A 15,571-nucleotide genomic window follows, 5' to 3' on the forward strand; every position below is an offset into this window, starting at 1 on the left:
AACGTGAAGTTCTTGTGCCAGTGAACCATAATCTTGTTAAATGGGAGAGAAGTGTTGAATGGTCTTGTTTCGCTCTTAATTCCTAATTTTTTTCTGTAGCTTTGGTTTGTATGAACTTACTGTATAAATGTAAGTCCTTTTATACACATTTGATTCAATATCACACAGCAGGATTTCATTATGTTCTAGTCCAGTAACAATGTTTTTCCCTTTAGAAAAGCTGTCAGAAGCATCAATATTCGTAGGCTACTACAAGTTCCTGGGTTTCACTGTCCAGCTTACCTGTGATGTCAGTGGAGATCCTGATGAACGTCAGTGGCAAAAAGATGGAGAGGAAATCTCCCAGCGTTACCAACTAATAGATGAGAACATGACACTTGTTATCCAACGTGCTTTGGTTAGTGACTGTGGAAGCTATACCTGTGTCGCCAAAAATCCCATCAGCTCCATCAGGGGAGATCACAGCATAATTCTTCATGGTAAGCTTTGTTTATGAATATCTTGAGGGTAGTCTTCGTGAACAAATGCAATTGGTGGGCTATTGAATGTAAACTATGTAAATCAGCACCACAACAGAGATGGGAAAAGCTGAATTAATAAAGTTCATTGAATTTAGTACAGGAGGAAGTCATTCAACATACCAGGAATGTACTATTCAATGCAAAAAGCAATCCATCTAGTTTCACTCCTTCATCCTCTTCCCACAATACTGCATATTTTTCAGATTCTTATCTTGCCCTCTATGAATGCTACATTTTAATCTACTGTCATTACCTCCATTGGTGAGTTCTAGATCAGATCCACGAGCTGTGTACAGTATGTTTTAAAAATGGCCTCATGCCCCTTTTATTGTTCTTTGACCGGTCACCTTCATTCTTTGACCTGATTGCTGACCCCTCTACCAATGGGATCAATCTCTGTCAAACTAATGCATCAGTATTCTTCGTTATTTTGAATATATTTTTCAGGTGTCCTGATAATTTCTTTTGGAAAAAGGACTCCAGATTTGTCCATTCCTGGCTAGCACAACGATTCAGCGGACTGTTGCTGAGTCATTTGGTGCAGCCTTGAAGTCACAGATTGGCAAAACTGGCCATGGATTAGTACATTTCTTTTTTCTGCAGCAACAAACCATTTGCTAGAGAAACTCAATAAGTCAAGGATATATGTTTGGGGAGGGAGGAGGACGGTATACGGTAGGGAAGAAACTTTTGATATTTGGGTTGAAATGCTGTACCTCTTTCAACCTGAAACATTTCCTGTCTCCACATGAATGCTGTCTAACCTGCTGAGTTCCTCCAGCAGATTATTGCTCCCAATTTCAGTATTACCATTCTCTTGTGTCTACCTTTCCTGCAGTAGCTAACTAGGACAGTTCAGTTGTTCCAAGACCTGGCAACTTTTATGGTCTATTGTTACATTTTTACATTTGAATTTATTTTTAATTACAGGCCTTTCCAATATTGATGCAATAGCTGTTATTGTGTTGACTGCAGGACTGGTGATATCTTCAGCATCTCTTCATCCAGTCATGTTGCTGGATGACTGGAGATTGGAAACACAAGGTATTTGCCAATGTATCATTGATTAAATTGGTAAAATGTTTTATTATTGTCACAGGTACCAATATACAGTATAAATCTTTACTTTTCATGCCATCTGTACAAATAATTTCATCACATTTGTACCTCAAGGTCCTTAATACAAGGGAAAAGCAAAACATGCAAGATACTGTGTTGTAGTTACAGAAGAGTGCTGTGCAGGCAGACAGTGCATTGCAAGGTTATGCCAAGGTAGATAATGAGATAGATTGTGAGGCCAAGAGTCCATCTTATCTTACAAGAGATCTGTTCAATAGTCTTGTAGCAGTGGAATAGAAGCTGTCCTTATGAATGTGGTATGTGTTTTCAGGTTTTTGTTATTTTTCTGCCTGATGGGAAGGGGAGAAGAGAATGTCCAGGGTGGGAAGGGTCTTTGATTATGCTGGCTGCTTTACTGAGGCAGCAAGAAGTGAAAACAGAGTCCATGGAAGGGAGGTTTGTTTCTGTGATGTGCTGAGCAGATTCTGAGCAAAGCAGTTGTCATACCAAGCCTTGATGCACCCAGGTAGGATGTTTTCTATGATGCATTGGTAAAAATTGGTCAGAGTCAAAGGGGACATGCTAAATTTCTTTAGACTCCTGAGGAAGTAAAGATACTGGTGAACCATCTGGCTATGGAGTCAATGTGGCTGGACCAGGACAAGCAAGAACTTGAAACCCTCAACCCTCTCAATGCAAGCGCTGTTGAAGCTTGTGCATGTTTACTCCACCCTGTACCCCCTCCCCACACCCTCATTCCTGAAGTGGATGACCATCTCTTTTGCTGTTGATGAGGAAAAGTTGTTGCTATGATAGCATGCCACTTAGCTCTTCATCTCCTTCCTATACTCCAGCTCATTTGAAATTTGGCCAACTACAGTTGCATTATCTCAAACTTGTAGATGGAGTTAGAGCAGAATCTGGCCATGCAACCTTGAGTGTATAATTTGCTCCTCTGAGAAAACATAGAATTTTGAATTTTTGAGAGGGGGCATGGATAGGTGCTACAGGGAGACAGTTCCATCTGAGTTGATGGAGGCAGGTAGCTGGGTAAATGTCGGGAGAGGGAAAGGGAATAGGCAGAGAGTGTAGTGTACTCCTGTAGCTAGATAGGTAGTGGATAGGGAGAAATGCATTCGGTTGGATGGATTGAAATGAAATGTGTTTAATTTAATGCAAGAAGTATCAAAAACAAGAGCGATGAATTTAGAGCACGTATCAGTATATGGAACTACGACATTGTATCCATCACAGAGACTTAGAAACAGAAACTTAGAAAACCTATGCTGTGCTGAACATGTCCTTACCTTAGAACTAACTAGACTTACCATAGCCCTCTATTTTTCGAAGCTCCATGTACCTATCCAGGAGTCTCTTAAAAGACCCTATCATTTCCACCTCCACAGCTGCCAGCAGCCCATCCCATGCACTCACTACTCTCTGCATAAAAAAACTTACCCCTGACATCTCCTCTGTACCTATTTCCAAGCACCTTAAAACTATGCTCTCTCGTGCTAGCTGTTTCAGCCCTGGGAAAAAGCCTCTGACTATCCACACGATCAATGCCTCTCATTCTCTTATACACCTCTATCATGTGACCTCTCATCCTCCGTCGCTCAAAGGAGAAAAGGCCGAATTTACTCAACCTATTCTCATAAGGCATGCTCCCCAATCCAGGCAACATCCTTGTAAATTCCCTCTATGGTTTCCGCATCCTTCCTGTAGTGAGGCGACCACAATTGAGCACAGTACTCCAAGTGGGGTCTGACCAAGGTCCTATATAGCTGCAACATTGCCTCTCAGCTCTTAAACTCAATCCCACGGTTGATGAAGGCCAATTCACCATATGCCTTCTTAACCACAGAGTCAACCTGCGCAGCAGCTTTGAGTGTCCTATAGACTCGGACCCCAGGATCCCTCTGATCCTCTACACTGTCAAGAGTCTTACCATTAATGCTATATCCTGCTATCATATTTGACCTACCAAAATGAACCACCTCGCACTTATCTGGGTTGAACTCCATCTGCCACTTCTCAGCCCAGTTTTGCATCCTATCAGTGTCCCGCTGTAACCTCTGACAGCCCTCCACCTTATCCACAACACCCCCAACCTTTGTGTCATCAGCAAATTTACTAACCCATCCCTCCACTTCCTCATCCAGGTCATTTATGAAAATCATGAAGAGTAGGGGTCCCAGAACAGATCCCTGAGGCACACCACTAGTCACTGACTTCCATGCATAATATGACCCATCTACAACCACTCTTTGCCTTCTGTGGGCAAGCCAGTTCTGGATCCACAAAGCAATGTCCCCTTGGATGCCATGCCTCCTTACTTTTTCAATAAGCCTTGCATTGGGTACCTTATCAAATGCCTTGCTAAAATCAATGTACACTACATCTACTGCTCTACCTTTATCAATGTGTTTAATCCCATCCTCAAAAACTTCAATCAGGCTTGTAAGGCACAACCTGCCTTTGACAAAGCCATGCTGACTATTCCTAATCATATTATGCCTCTCCAAATGTTCATAGATCCTTCCCCTCAGGATCTTCTCCATCAACTTACCAGCCACTGATGTAAGACTCACTGGTCTATAATTTCTTGGGCTATCTCTACACCCTTTCTTGAATAAGGGAACAATATCCGCAAACCTCCAATCCCCCGGAACCTCTCCCATCCTCATTGATGATGCAAAGATCAACGACAGAGGCTCAGCAATCTCCTCCCTCACTTCCCGCAGTAGCCTGGGGTACATCTCGTCTGGTCCCGGTGACTTATTCAACTTGACGCTTTCCAACAGCTCCAGCACATCCTCTCCCTTAATACCTACATGCTCAGGCTTTTCAGTTCGCTGCAAGTCATCCCTGCAGTCACCAAGATCCTTTTCTGTAGTGAATACTGAAGCAAAGTATTCAGTGTTCAAAGACCTGGCTGTCACAAGGGCAGGAATGTTTGCTGTATATTGCAGGTTTCGATAAAGAGATAGTGAGAAAAGCAAAAGCAGTGGGATTGCGGCATTGTTAATCATGGGTATTATTATAGCTGCAGAGAGGGTCGTAGAGGGCTCTTCTACTGAGTCAGTGTGGGTGGAAGTCAGAAAAGAAGGAAAGGAGCAATCACTTGAGTGAGAGCATTCTGTAGACCCTCCAACAGCAACAGGCACTGAGGAGCTGATCAGTAGGTAGATTTTGGAAAAGTGCGAAAATAAGAGGATTTTTTCATGGATGACTTCACTTTCTTTATATTAATTGGCACCTTCTTAGTGCAGGGGGTTTAAATGGGCTAGAACTTGTTAGGTGAGTTCAGGAAAGATTCCTGACACAATACACTCAGTGGCCACTTTATTAGGTACACCTGTGCACCTCCTTGTTAATGCAAGTATCTAATTAGACATTCATGTGGCAGCAACTCGATGCATAAAAGCAAGTAGGTATGGTAGATGGAGTTAGGGCAGAATCTGGCCAACCAGTCATGAGTATACAGGGAATAGAATAGAGGGTCTAAGTACACATTCTTGCAGAGCACCGGTGTTTAGAACAATTTTGGTGGAGGTTTTGTTGCATTTCCTTACAGATTGTAACTTGTTGGTCAGAAAGTCAAGCATCCAGTTACAGAAGGAGGCATCAACTCGCAAGGGTTGATAATGAATTTGCTTTGAATAATAGTATTGAAGGCAGAATTGTAGTCATTAAACAATAACTGACTTGGTGTCTTTACTGACCAGAGATGAAAGTAGGATCGGGGGATGGCATCCTCTTTAGACCTGCTTTGGCAGTAGGCAAATTGCAGTGGGTTGAGCTTGTTTGGAATGCTGGAGTTGATGTGTGCCAAGATCAGATTATCGAAGCACTTCATGATGGTAGATGTTGAAGCCACAAGGTGGTAGCTAGAAAAGCACATTATCTTAGTTTTGTGCCAAAAAAGATTTACCAGGATGCTGCCTGGATTAGAAAGCATGTCTTATGAAGAAAGATTGTGTAAGCTAGGCTTTTATCTTTGGATCAAAGGAGGATGAGAGATGACTCCATAGAAGCGTATAAGATGATAAGAGGCAGTGTACAGTCAGTGCCTTTTTCTCAGGGCAGTAATCACTTTTAAGGTGATTGGAAGAAAGTATGGGGGAAATGTCAGAGTTAGATTTTTTACACAGAGAATGGTAAGTGCATGGAACACCCTACTGGGGGTGCTGCTAGAGACAGATAGATGAGGGACATTTAAGAGATACCTAGATAGACACATGGATGAAAGAAGCATGGAGTGTTTTGTGGGAGTGATGAGCTAGATTAATTGGAGTGGGTTGAAAGGTCAATACAACATTGTGCGCTGATGGGCCTGTATTGTGCTGTACTGTTCTATGTTCTATGTTCTATGTTCTAACAAAATCACAAGAAAAATGTGATCAGACCATTCCCACCAACCTTTCTCACTTCCCACCTCCCTGCCTGTAGTCCCTGTGACCTGTGAGATTGATTTGCCTAAGGTGCTTTTCAGTAACACAACTGGAGTAATTCTGGGGTCATCTCTGATCGACCTTTCAGTCAATGTTTATACCGAAGAGCAGTTATCATGTGGGACCACCAAAGCCTCACAGTCATGAGCCAATCTTATTCCATCACCAGACCTGCCTTCTACCGTTCCATCTTAGCATTTAGAAGGAAGTATTTTCTCTACAAATTCCTGTTTAATTCTTTCCTCTTCTCCACTCACATAAATCTTCACTCACATAATGATTCACTCACACTTTTTCCATTTTTTTATTGTTCATCTGCTTGACAGAACACCAGCAAGGGTAACCCTGCACATCCAGTTGCCCATCACTTTAATTCTATATCTTCCTACCCATCTTTCTTTGGCCTTTTCCATTATTCCAGTGAGCCCGGTGCAGCATTTCATACTCCATTTGAGCAAGTTCCACTCTTGTGACTCAATGTTGTGTTTAACAAATTCAGGTAACCATGATTTCCAGTTTGTACCAGAGCTGACTAGTTCTGATATAACTGTGTTAACTAGTATCATTAATTCAGTTTTTTACTCTCTACAGATGCTTACTCACATTCTGGGTGTTTCCAACATTTTCTTTTTCAATTTTCCAATAACTATATTACTTTGTATCTCACAGTTCCAGAATTGTTTTCTTTTCACTTTTTTCCTGCATTTTCATCTCCTCCAGCCTAATTAACTGTGATTTAATAAACCTTTACTACCCTCTTGACCATCAGTATCATTGCCTTTTCCAGTCTCCACCCTTTCCTCAGCTCCCACCACACCTCACACTTCTCTGTGACCTGAATTACTAAATCTTTTTCTCTCTGTGGAAATACTCAGTGACTCCAGCATTTTCTGTTTATTTCATATTTCTTGCATTTGTGGATTTTTGCTTTCCAGTTATTTTGTAAAATATTGGTTTGGCCACAGTTAAAGTGCCTTGTTCAGCTGCCGTCATTGTACTGCAGGACAATCTGATTGCCTCACAGTGATGTTGCCAGGGCTAGAGATTTCTGGTTATGAGGAAAGACTGTCTCAGCTGCACTATTTTCTTTGGAACAGAAGAGACTGAGGTGTACAGAATTACAAGAAGCCAAGAAAGGGTGACCAAGAAGGATTTTTCTTTCCCTCAGTAATGTGGAGAATATCAATAGGAACATTTATTTATTTTATTTGGTTGAAGTATTAGGGGAATGAATTGTAGAGTTATGCAAAAGTACAGCATCGAACCAGGCTGTTACACCCTACCTCATCCATGCTGACCATGAATCTGCTCTAATCCCATTTGTCCATGTTGGGACAGTATCCCTGTACTCTTCTGCGCTCTTAGTTGCTATCACATCCTTCCTGTAGAGTGACATCCCAACTCTTATACTCAGTGCTCCGGACTATGATGACAGGCATACCAAATTCCCTTTTTACTACCCTATCTGCTGGTGTCGCTACTTTCAGGGAGCTCTGGACTGCACAGCAATGTCACTCTGTATATCAACACTCCTTAAGGTCTGTAATTTACTCTGTATGTCCGAATGGAATTTGACCTCCCTAAGTAGATTATCTTGTTCTTGTCTGGATTCAATTCCATCTGTCACTGTTCCATCCAAATTTGCTGTTGATCTATGCTCCACTGTATATTGAACAATTTTCTTTGCTATCTGTGACTCCACCAAATTTTGTGGCATCTGCATAATTATTCATCATACTGTCTGATCTCATCCAATTCATTCAAATGCGAAGCAAATGACCCAGCATCGTTTCCTCTGGTACACCACTTATTACAGATTTCCAGTCAGAAATACACCCCTCCGTCACTACCCTCTGCCTCTTGTCACCCAGTCATTTTTGGATGAGTTTACCAACGTGCAATGGACACCTTGTGTTTTAACTGTCTGGACCAGCCTACCATGCAGGACCTTCTCAAAAGTCTTACAAAGGTCAGCACATCCACCATCCTAACTTGATCAATTTTCTTAGTTAATTCTTCTAACTCAATTAGATTTTACTAGTATCTTAACCAAAAAAAGAAAATATAAGCACAATTCACTGGCTTTGGCATCATTACACCGGCTGTCTGTGTCCTTTAGGAACAATTTTAAAATACTCTTAATTGCATATAAGGCACTGAATAATCTAGCTCCTTCATAATTTTGGAGTGTCTATCCCTTTACATCCCTAATTATAATCTTATTTCTGAGAATACTGATTTGCTGAGTGTTCCAACAGCCAAGCATATGAGAACTGGTGATGCGGCCTTTTCTTCTTATGCACCAAAAATCTGAAATAATCTACTGTACCAACTGAGACACACCAGGCTAGTACTTGGAACATTTCAAACCAGTTGTAAAAACCTACTTTTTTAATTTAGCCCTCTTATAAGATTTCTTAATGCCTGTTGATGTTGATTATAGTTATATAATTTGGTACAGTATATTTGATTACATCTCGTTCTATATAATGTTTGTCTTTATTTATGATTTTAATTCTGTCTCATATTTTTATAACTGTATTGATTTATCTTTAAAGTAAAGCACTCTGAGCCTGCATCTTAATGTACAAATGCATAAAAGGTCTATATAAATAAAGTTATGATTATTATATTAGTAATTTCTCCAGACAGAAATATGCTGACTTCTGACAGGAACCTGCCTTTTCAAATAAACATTAATCCTGTCCCTTAGAATCTTCTCTAACAATTTCACTCCCACTGATGTAAGGCTCACCATCCTGATGTTTCCAGGCTATCTGTGCTGTCCTTCTGTATTTCTGGTTCTTCACACATGATTAGTGAAGGTGCAAAAATCTTTATTAGATTCCAAGAATCTCTTCCTTTGCTTTCCTTGGTATCCGGGTTTAGCTCTCATCCAGCCCTGGGGACTTATTCAACCTGATGTGCTCCAATATTCTTAGCACTTCCTGTTTCTTGATTGTAGATGTACTCCAGAATATCTGAAAACCTTTCCCTGAACTCTCTAGTTTCCCCATCCTTCTCCCTGGTGAACACAAATGAGAAATATTCTGTTAGGATTACATTCATAAACTCTCATTCCACATATACATATATTACTCCTCTGGTCCCTAAGGTGACATACTCATTCCTTAATTACACTTTTGCCTCTGACATAACAAAGGGTTTTAGGTTTCTCCTTGACCCTAGTTGCTAAGGTCAATTCATCTCCCCTTTTTACCTTCCCAATTTCTTTAAGTTTTATCCTGTACACCCTATAAACTGGTGAATACTGCTAACAATTTCCAATATCTGACAGGCACTTCTTTCTTTTCCCTAATCAAACCATCAATATCCTTCATTAATTTTTTTTTGCTTCTTACCCTCACGTAGATATGCTAACTCTGAATACTTACTATTGTGTTTTTAAATGCATTGTACTAGTTCTTCACAAGGAGCTGCTCTCAACCTTTCTCTTCCAGTCCTATCAAAGTAGGCATCTGATTTATCCAGGTCAGGGCTTTTTTTTATTCAATGAGTAATGGGGATATGGAGCTGCTGACTCACTACCTGAAAGATGGTGGAGTTCGATATTGTCATCAAGTTTTAAAGTTCCTGAATGAACAGGAAGAGTTGTAACTTACAAGACTAAGGACCAAGGAGCCAGCTTAGCCATGGTGGGTCAAATGTACATTAAATAAGAGTCCTTGGAGGAGGAAGAGTGGTCATCCCTATTACACTATGTAGATGAGCCTAAGAGCGGCAGGTTGCCACAGGCCAAAGGCAAAAGAATGTAACCAGTACTTTTTCATAATCAGTTTCAGTAGAGTCATACAGAAACAGGCTTTTCGGCCCAACTGATCCATTTTGGCCAATCTGCCCCCATCCAAGTTAGTCCAATCTTTCCAATCCAATTAACTGTCCAACTGTCATTTTAATGTTGTTATTATACCTGCCTCAACCACTGCAAAGTAAATTTGTTATCAAAATACATATATACAACTATATACTGTTTAATCTGAGATTCATTTTCTTGTGGGAATTCACAGTAAATACAAGAAACACAATAGAATCAATGAAAGACTACACTAACAGGACAGACAAGCAGTGTGCAAAAGATAACAAACTGTGCAAATACAAAAAGAAAAAAAATAGAATGAGCAATAAATATTGAGAGCATCAGATAAAGAGTCTTTGGAAGAGGTTGTGGGAACAGCTCAGTAATGGGGCAAGTGAGGTTGAGTCAAATTATTTCCTCCGGTTCGAGGGCCTGATGTTTGAAGGGTAATAGCTGTTACTGAACCTGGTGGTGTGGATCCTGTGACTCCTGTACCTTCTTCCTGATGGCAGTAGTGAGGAAAGTGCATGGCCTGGATTGTGGAGGTTCTTGATGATGGATGCTGCTTTCCTGCAACAGCTCTGTGTAGATGTGCTCAGTGTTGGGGTGGGGGGGGGCTTTACCCTTGATTGACTGGGCCATGTCCACTCCTTTTTGTAAGCTTTTCTGTTCAAGGGTATTGGTGTTTCCATACCAGACCGCGATCCAACAAGTCAATATGCTGTCCATCACACATCTATCAGAAATTTATCAAAGTTTTAGATGATCTGTTGAATCTTTGTAAACTTCTAAGAAAGCAGAGACACTGCTGTGCTTTCTTCATAATGGCACATGCGTGCTGAAGCCAGTACAGATTCTGTGAAATGATATCGTCGAGGATTTTAAAGGTGCTCTCCCATGCCACCTCTGATCTCCCAGTAAAGATTGACCCACGGACTTCCAGTTTCCTTCTCCTGAAGTCAATAATCCGCACCTTGGTCTTGCTCACATTGACTAAAAGGTTGGTGCTAAGGCTCCACTCAGCCAGATTTTCAATCTCCCTCCTAAGTGCTGATTTGTCACCACTTTTGACTCGAACAATGACTATGGTGTTGTCAGCAAACTTAAATATGGCATTGGAGCTGTACTTAGTCTCATAGTTGTACGTATAAAGCAAGTTGAGTCTGGGGCTAAGGACTTATCCTTGTAGTACAGCTGTACTGCTGGAATTGTGGAGGAGATGTTGTTGCCAATCTGAACTGGCTGAGGAAATCAAGGAACGCACACAAAATGCTGGAGAAACTCAGCAGGCCAGGCAACATCTATGGATAAAAGTACATTTGATGTTTCGGGCCGAAACCCTTTGACAGGACTGGAGAAAAAACTGCTGAGGAGTAGATTTGAAAGGTGGAGAGAGGGGAGAGAGAAACACCAGGTGATAGGTGAAACTTGGAGGGGGAGGGATAAAGCAGAGAGCTGGGAAGTTGTTTGGTGAAAGAGACAGAAGGCCATGGAAGAAAGAGGGAGAGGGAGCTGGTTGGAGCACCAGAGGGAGGTGATGGGTGGGCAAAGAGATAACATGAGAGAGGGACAAGGAGATGGGAAATGGTGAAGCGGTAGGGGGAGGGGTGCACGGTGTGGAGGCATTACTGGCAGTTTGAGAAATCGATGTTCATGCCATCAGGTTGGAGGCTACTCACACGGAATATGAGGTGTCGTTCCTTCAACCTAAGTGCGGCCTTGTCCCGACAATGGAGGAGGCCATGGATGGATGTCTTAGAATGGGAATGGGAAATGGAATTAAGATAGGTGGCTACTTGGAGATCCCGCTTGTTCTGACGGACAGAACATAGATGCTAGGCAAAGTGGTCTCCAATCTAATTCAGATCTTCACCTGCCCTTACACTTCCTCCCTCACTACCAGTCAAAGCCCCAAGCAGTCTTTCCAGGTGACATGACACTTCACCTGTGAGTCTATTGCTGTCATATATTGTGTTTGGTGCTCATTGTGTGGCCTCTTGTATATCGGTGAGACCCGACACAGCTTGGGAGACCGCTTAGCCGAGCATCTATGCTTCATCCGCCAGAACAAGCAGGATCTCCCAGCGGCCACCCATTTTGATTCCACTTCCCATTCCCATTCCACTATGCCCATCCATGACCTCCTCCACTGTCGGGATAAGGCCACACTTAAGTTGGAGGAACAACGCCTTGTATTGTGTTCGGGTAGCCTCCAACCTGATGACATGAACATCGATTTCTCAACCTTTCAATAATGCCTCCACACGTTCCCCCCTTCACCATTTCCATTCCCCCTTTCCTCTCTCATGTTATTTCCTTGCCCACCCATCACCTCCCTCTGGTGCTCCTCCCCCTTTTTTCTTTCTTCCATGGCCTTCTGTCTCTTTCATGAATCAACTCCCAAGCTCTTTGCTTCATTCCTTCCCCTCCAAGTTTCATCTGTCGCCTGGCATTTCTCTCTCCCCTCCCCCCACCTTTTAAATCTACTTCTCAGTTTTTTTTTCTCCAGTCCTGCCAAAGGGCTTTGGCCCGAAATGTCGACTGTACTTTTTTCCATAGAATGTGCCGGGCTTGCTGAGTTTGTCCAAAATTTTGTGTGTGTTGCTCAGATTTCCAGCATCTGCAGATTTTCTCTTATTTGAGGAAATCGAGGATTCAGTACAAGGAGACACAGAAGCTAAGGTCTTGAAGCTTATTGTTTTTTTTTTGAAGGGTTGCCTGTATTGTATGTCAAGCTGCCGTCAATGAGGAGCATCCTGATGTATGCATCTTTGCTGTACAGATGTTCCAGGGTTGAGTGCAGAGCCAATGAAATGGCATCTGCTGCTGACTTTACTTTGAACTTCTGAACTTTGCCTCAACCACTTCCTCTGACAGGATTCCACATAGATACCATCCTTTGTGTAAAAAAAAAGTGCCCCTCAAGTTCCCTTTAATTCTAGTCCATCACACCTTAAATTTGTGCCTTCTAGTTCTTTACACTGCAAGTCTGGGGAAAAGATGGTGTGCAATCTGTCCATGCCCCTCATGATTCAATACACCTCTGTAAGATCACCTCTCAGTGGCATTCAAGTCTGGAGATAAGAATGCTACAGAGTTGTAGATACGAACTCTGGAAAGCCTTCTCAAGGGAAAAGTGGAGATTCCAGACTAGAGTGGAATAAACGAGATATGCTCGACAGCTCTGGCAGGGTTTGATTGTCATAACCTCCTACAAAGTTGAACCTTGCAGCATAGGGGACAGCAGAACTTCACTTCCAAAAAAAAGTACAAAGTAAAATTTATTATCAGAGTACATACTTTAAATGTCACCACATACAACCCTGAGATTCTTTTTCTGTGGGTATACTTAGCAAATCTATCTACAGAACAGTAACTGTAAAGAAACTGTGTAAATGCAGATATAAATAAATAGTAATAAATAAAGAGCTTGAAATAACAACATAACAGAGTCCTTAACTGAGTGTAGCCCTCCCCTTTTCTTCACAAGCCTGATGGTTGAGGAGTAGTAACTGTTCTTGAACCTGGTGGTACAAGTCCTGAGGCATTTGTAACTTCTACTTGATGGCAGCAGTGAGAAAAGAGCATGGCCAGGGTAGTTAGCATCTCAGTTAGGTTGATGCAGCATTTCGACAGAAATGTTTCATGTAGATGTGCTCAATGGTTGGGAGGGCTTTACCCATGACGTACTGGGCCAAATCCACTACCTTCTGTAGGATTTTTCACTCAAAGGCATTGGTGTTCCCATACCAGAACTTAATGCAGCTAATCAACACACTTTCCACCACACATCTACAGAGGTTTGCCAAGGTTTTTGATGACATGCTGAACCTCCGTAGACTCCAGAGGAGGTAGAGGTGCTGTTGTGCTTTCTTCACAATAATATTTATATGATGGGTTCAGGACAGGTCCTCTGAGATAGTGACGCTCAGGAATTTAAAGTTACTGACCCTCTCCAACTCTGATGATTACTGGTTCATGGACCTCTGGTTTCCCTCTCCTGCAGTCTCAAATCAGTTCCTTCGTCTTATTGACACTGTGTAAGAGGTTGTTGTTATTACACCACTCAGCCAAGTTTTCAATCTCCCTCCTGAATGTTGATTCATCACCACCTTTGATTCAGCCAGCAACAGTGGTGTTGTCAGCAAACCTGTATATGGTGTTGGAGCTGTACTTAGCCCCACAGTCATAAGTGTAAAGTGAGCAGAGCAGGGGGCTAAGTACACATCCTTGCGGTGCTCCTGTGCTGATGCAGATTGTGGAGGAAATGTTTTTGCCAATCGGAACTGACTTGGGTTTATAAGTGAGGAAATCCTTGACCTGTGCACAACAGCGTACTGAAGCCCAGGTCTTAAAGTTTACTGATAAGTATTGAGGGGTTGATGATGTTAAATGCCAAACTATAATCAATAAAGAGCATCTTGATGTATGCATCTTTGCTGTCCAGATGTTCCAGGGTTGTGTGAAGAGCCAACAAGACAGCATCTGCTGTAGACCTGTTGCTTTGGTAGACGAATTGGAGCGGATCTAAGTCACCATTCAGACAGGAGCTGTGCGTGTAAGTGCCACTGGGCAAGGGGTTACCTCATTCTTCTTGGAAACTGGTACGATTGAAACCTGCTTGAAACAGATGGGTACCACTGTGCTCATGGTGTATCCATGAATACACCAGCCAGCTGGCTGGTGCAGGTCTTCAGTACTCAGCCAGGTACACTGTCCGGACCAGATGCTTTCCTTGGATTCACCCTCTTGAAGGCAGCCCACACTTTATCTTCAGATACTGAGACCAAAGGATCATAGGGAGACATGGGGATGTCTGACGGTTGTTCTGGTGGTCAAATCAAGCATGGAAGGCATTAAGCTCATCTGGAAGGAAAGCTCTGTTGTCCCCTACGTCATAAGATTTAGTTTTCTAGGAGGTGATGGCATTCAGACCCTGCCACAGACATTGAGTATCCCTCGTTGATTCCAGTCTAGTTTGGAATCTTCACTTTGCCTGAGAGATGGCTTTCCGGAAATCATACCTGCACTTTGTGTAGCTTTCTTGTTCTCCAGACTTGATTGCCTTTGATCTGGCTCTCAGCAAGTGCTGGATTTCATTGTTCATCCAGGGCTTCTGATTTGGAAAATCCCTGAATGATTTCTTGGGGGGACACTTATCCACAACTTTTTTAATAAAGTCTGTAATGACCCTGGTGTTGTCATTCAGGTGCTCAGATGATTTCTTGAACATGACCTAGTCCATTGACTCAAGGCAATCCTGTAACTGTTCCTCACCTTCCCGTGACAAGCTTTTGCTTGTCTTGATCTCTGGAGCCTTGCTGTTTAGGCTCTGTCTGTATGCAGGTAGCAGGGGTACAGCCAAATGGTCTGACTTGCCAAAATGCAATCTTGGGAAGGAACAATAGGCATTCCTTATCGTAGTGTAGTGTGGTCTAGTGTGTTGGGACCTCTGGTGCAACAGGTTCCATGCTGGTGATAATTGGGACCGATACCTTCTATGCTCACATTGACCACCAGAACAGGGAGGAACCATCACGTACCCCATGTCTTCCAATGATCATTTGGTCCCAAGTCTCCCGATGATCATTTGGTCTCAGTATCTGAAGATGACTTTCGAGCTGCCTTCAAGAGAGTGAATCCAAGCAAAGCATCTGGTCTAGACTGAGTACCTGACCGAGTACTGAAGACCTGTGCCGACCAACTGATTGGCGTATTCA

General features: G+C 42.4%; 1 protein-coding gene across 4 annotated transcripts in view; it reads left to right on the forward strand.

Moving 5' to 3' along the window:
- Nucleotides 1-15,571, forward strand: part of LOC140198118 (uncharacterized) — a 144,778-nt gene that overhangs the window by 18,543 nt on the left and 110,664 nt on the right. For all 4 annotated transcript variants that reach the window (XM_072259047.1, XM_072259049.1, XM_072259050.1 and 1 more), the window contains exons 5-6: nt 216-479; nt 1,452-1,565. In XM_072259047.1, coding sequence (XP_072115148.1) covers nt 216-479; nt 1,452-1,565 — 378 coding nt within the window. The remainder of the gene's footprint in view (nt 1-215; nt 480-1,451; nt 1,566-15,571) is intronic.

The sequence above is a fragment of the Mobula birostris genome, chromosome 5 (assembly GCF_030028105.1).
Source record: "Mobula birostris isolate sMobBir1 chromosome 5, sMobBir1.hap1, whole genome shotgun sequence".
Lineage (NCBI taxonomy): Eukaryota > Metazoa > Chordata > Chondrichthyes > Myliobatiformes > Myliobatidae > Mobula > Mobula birostris.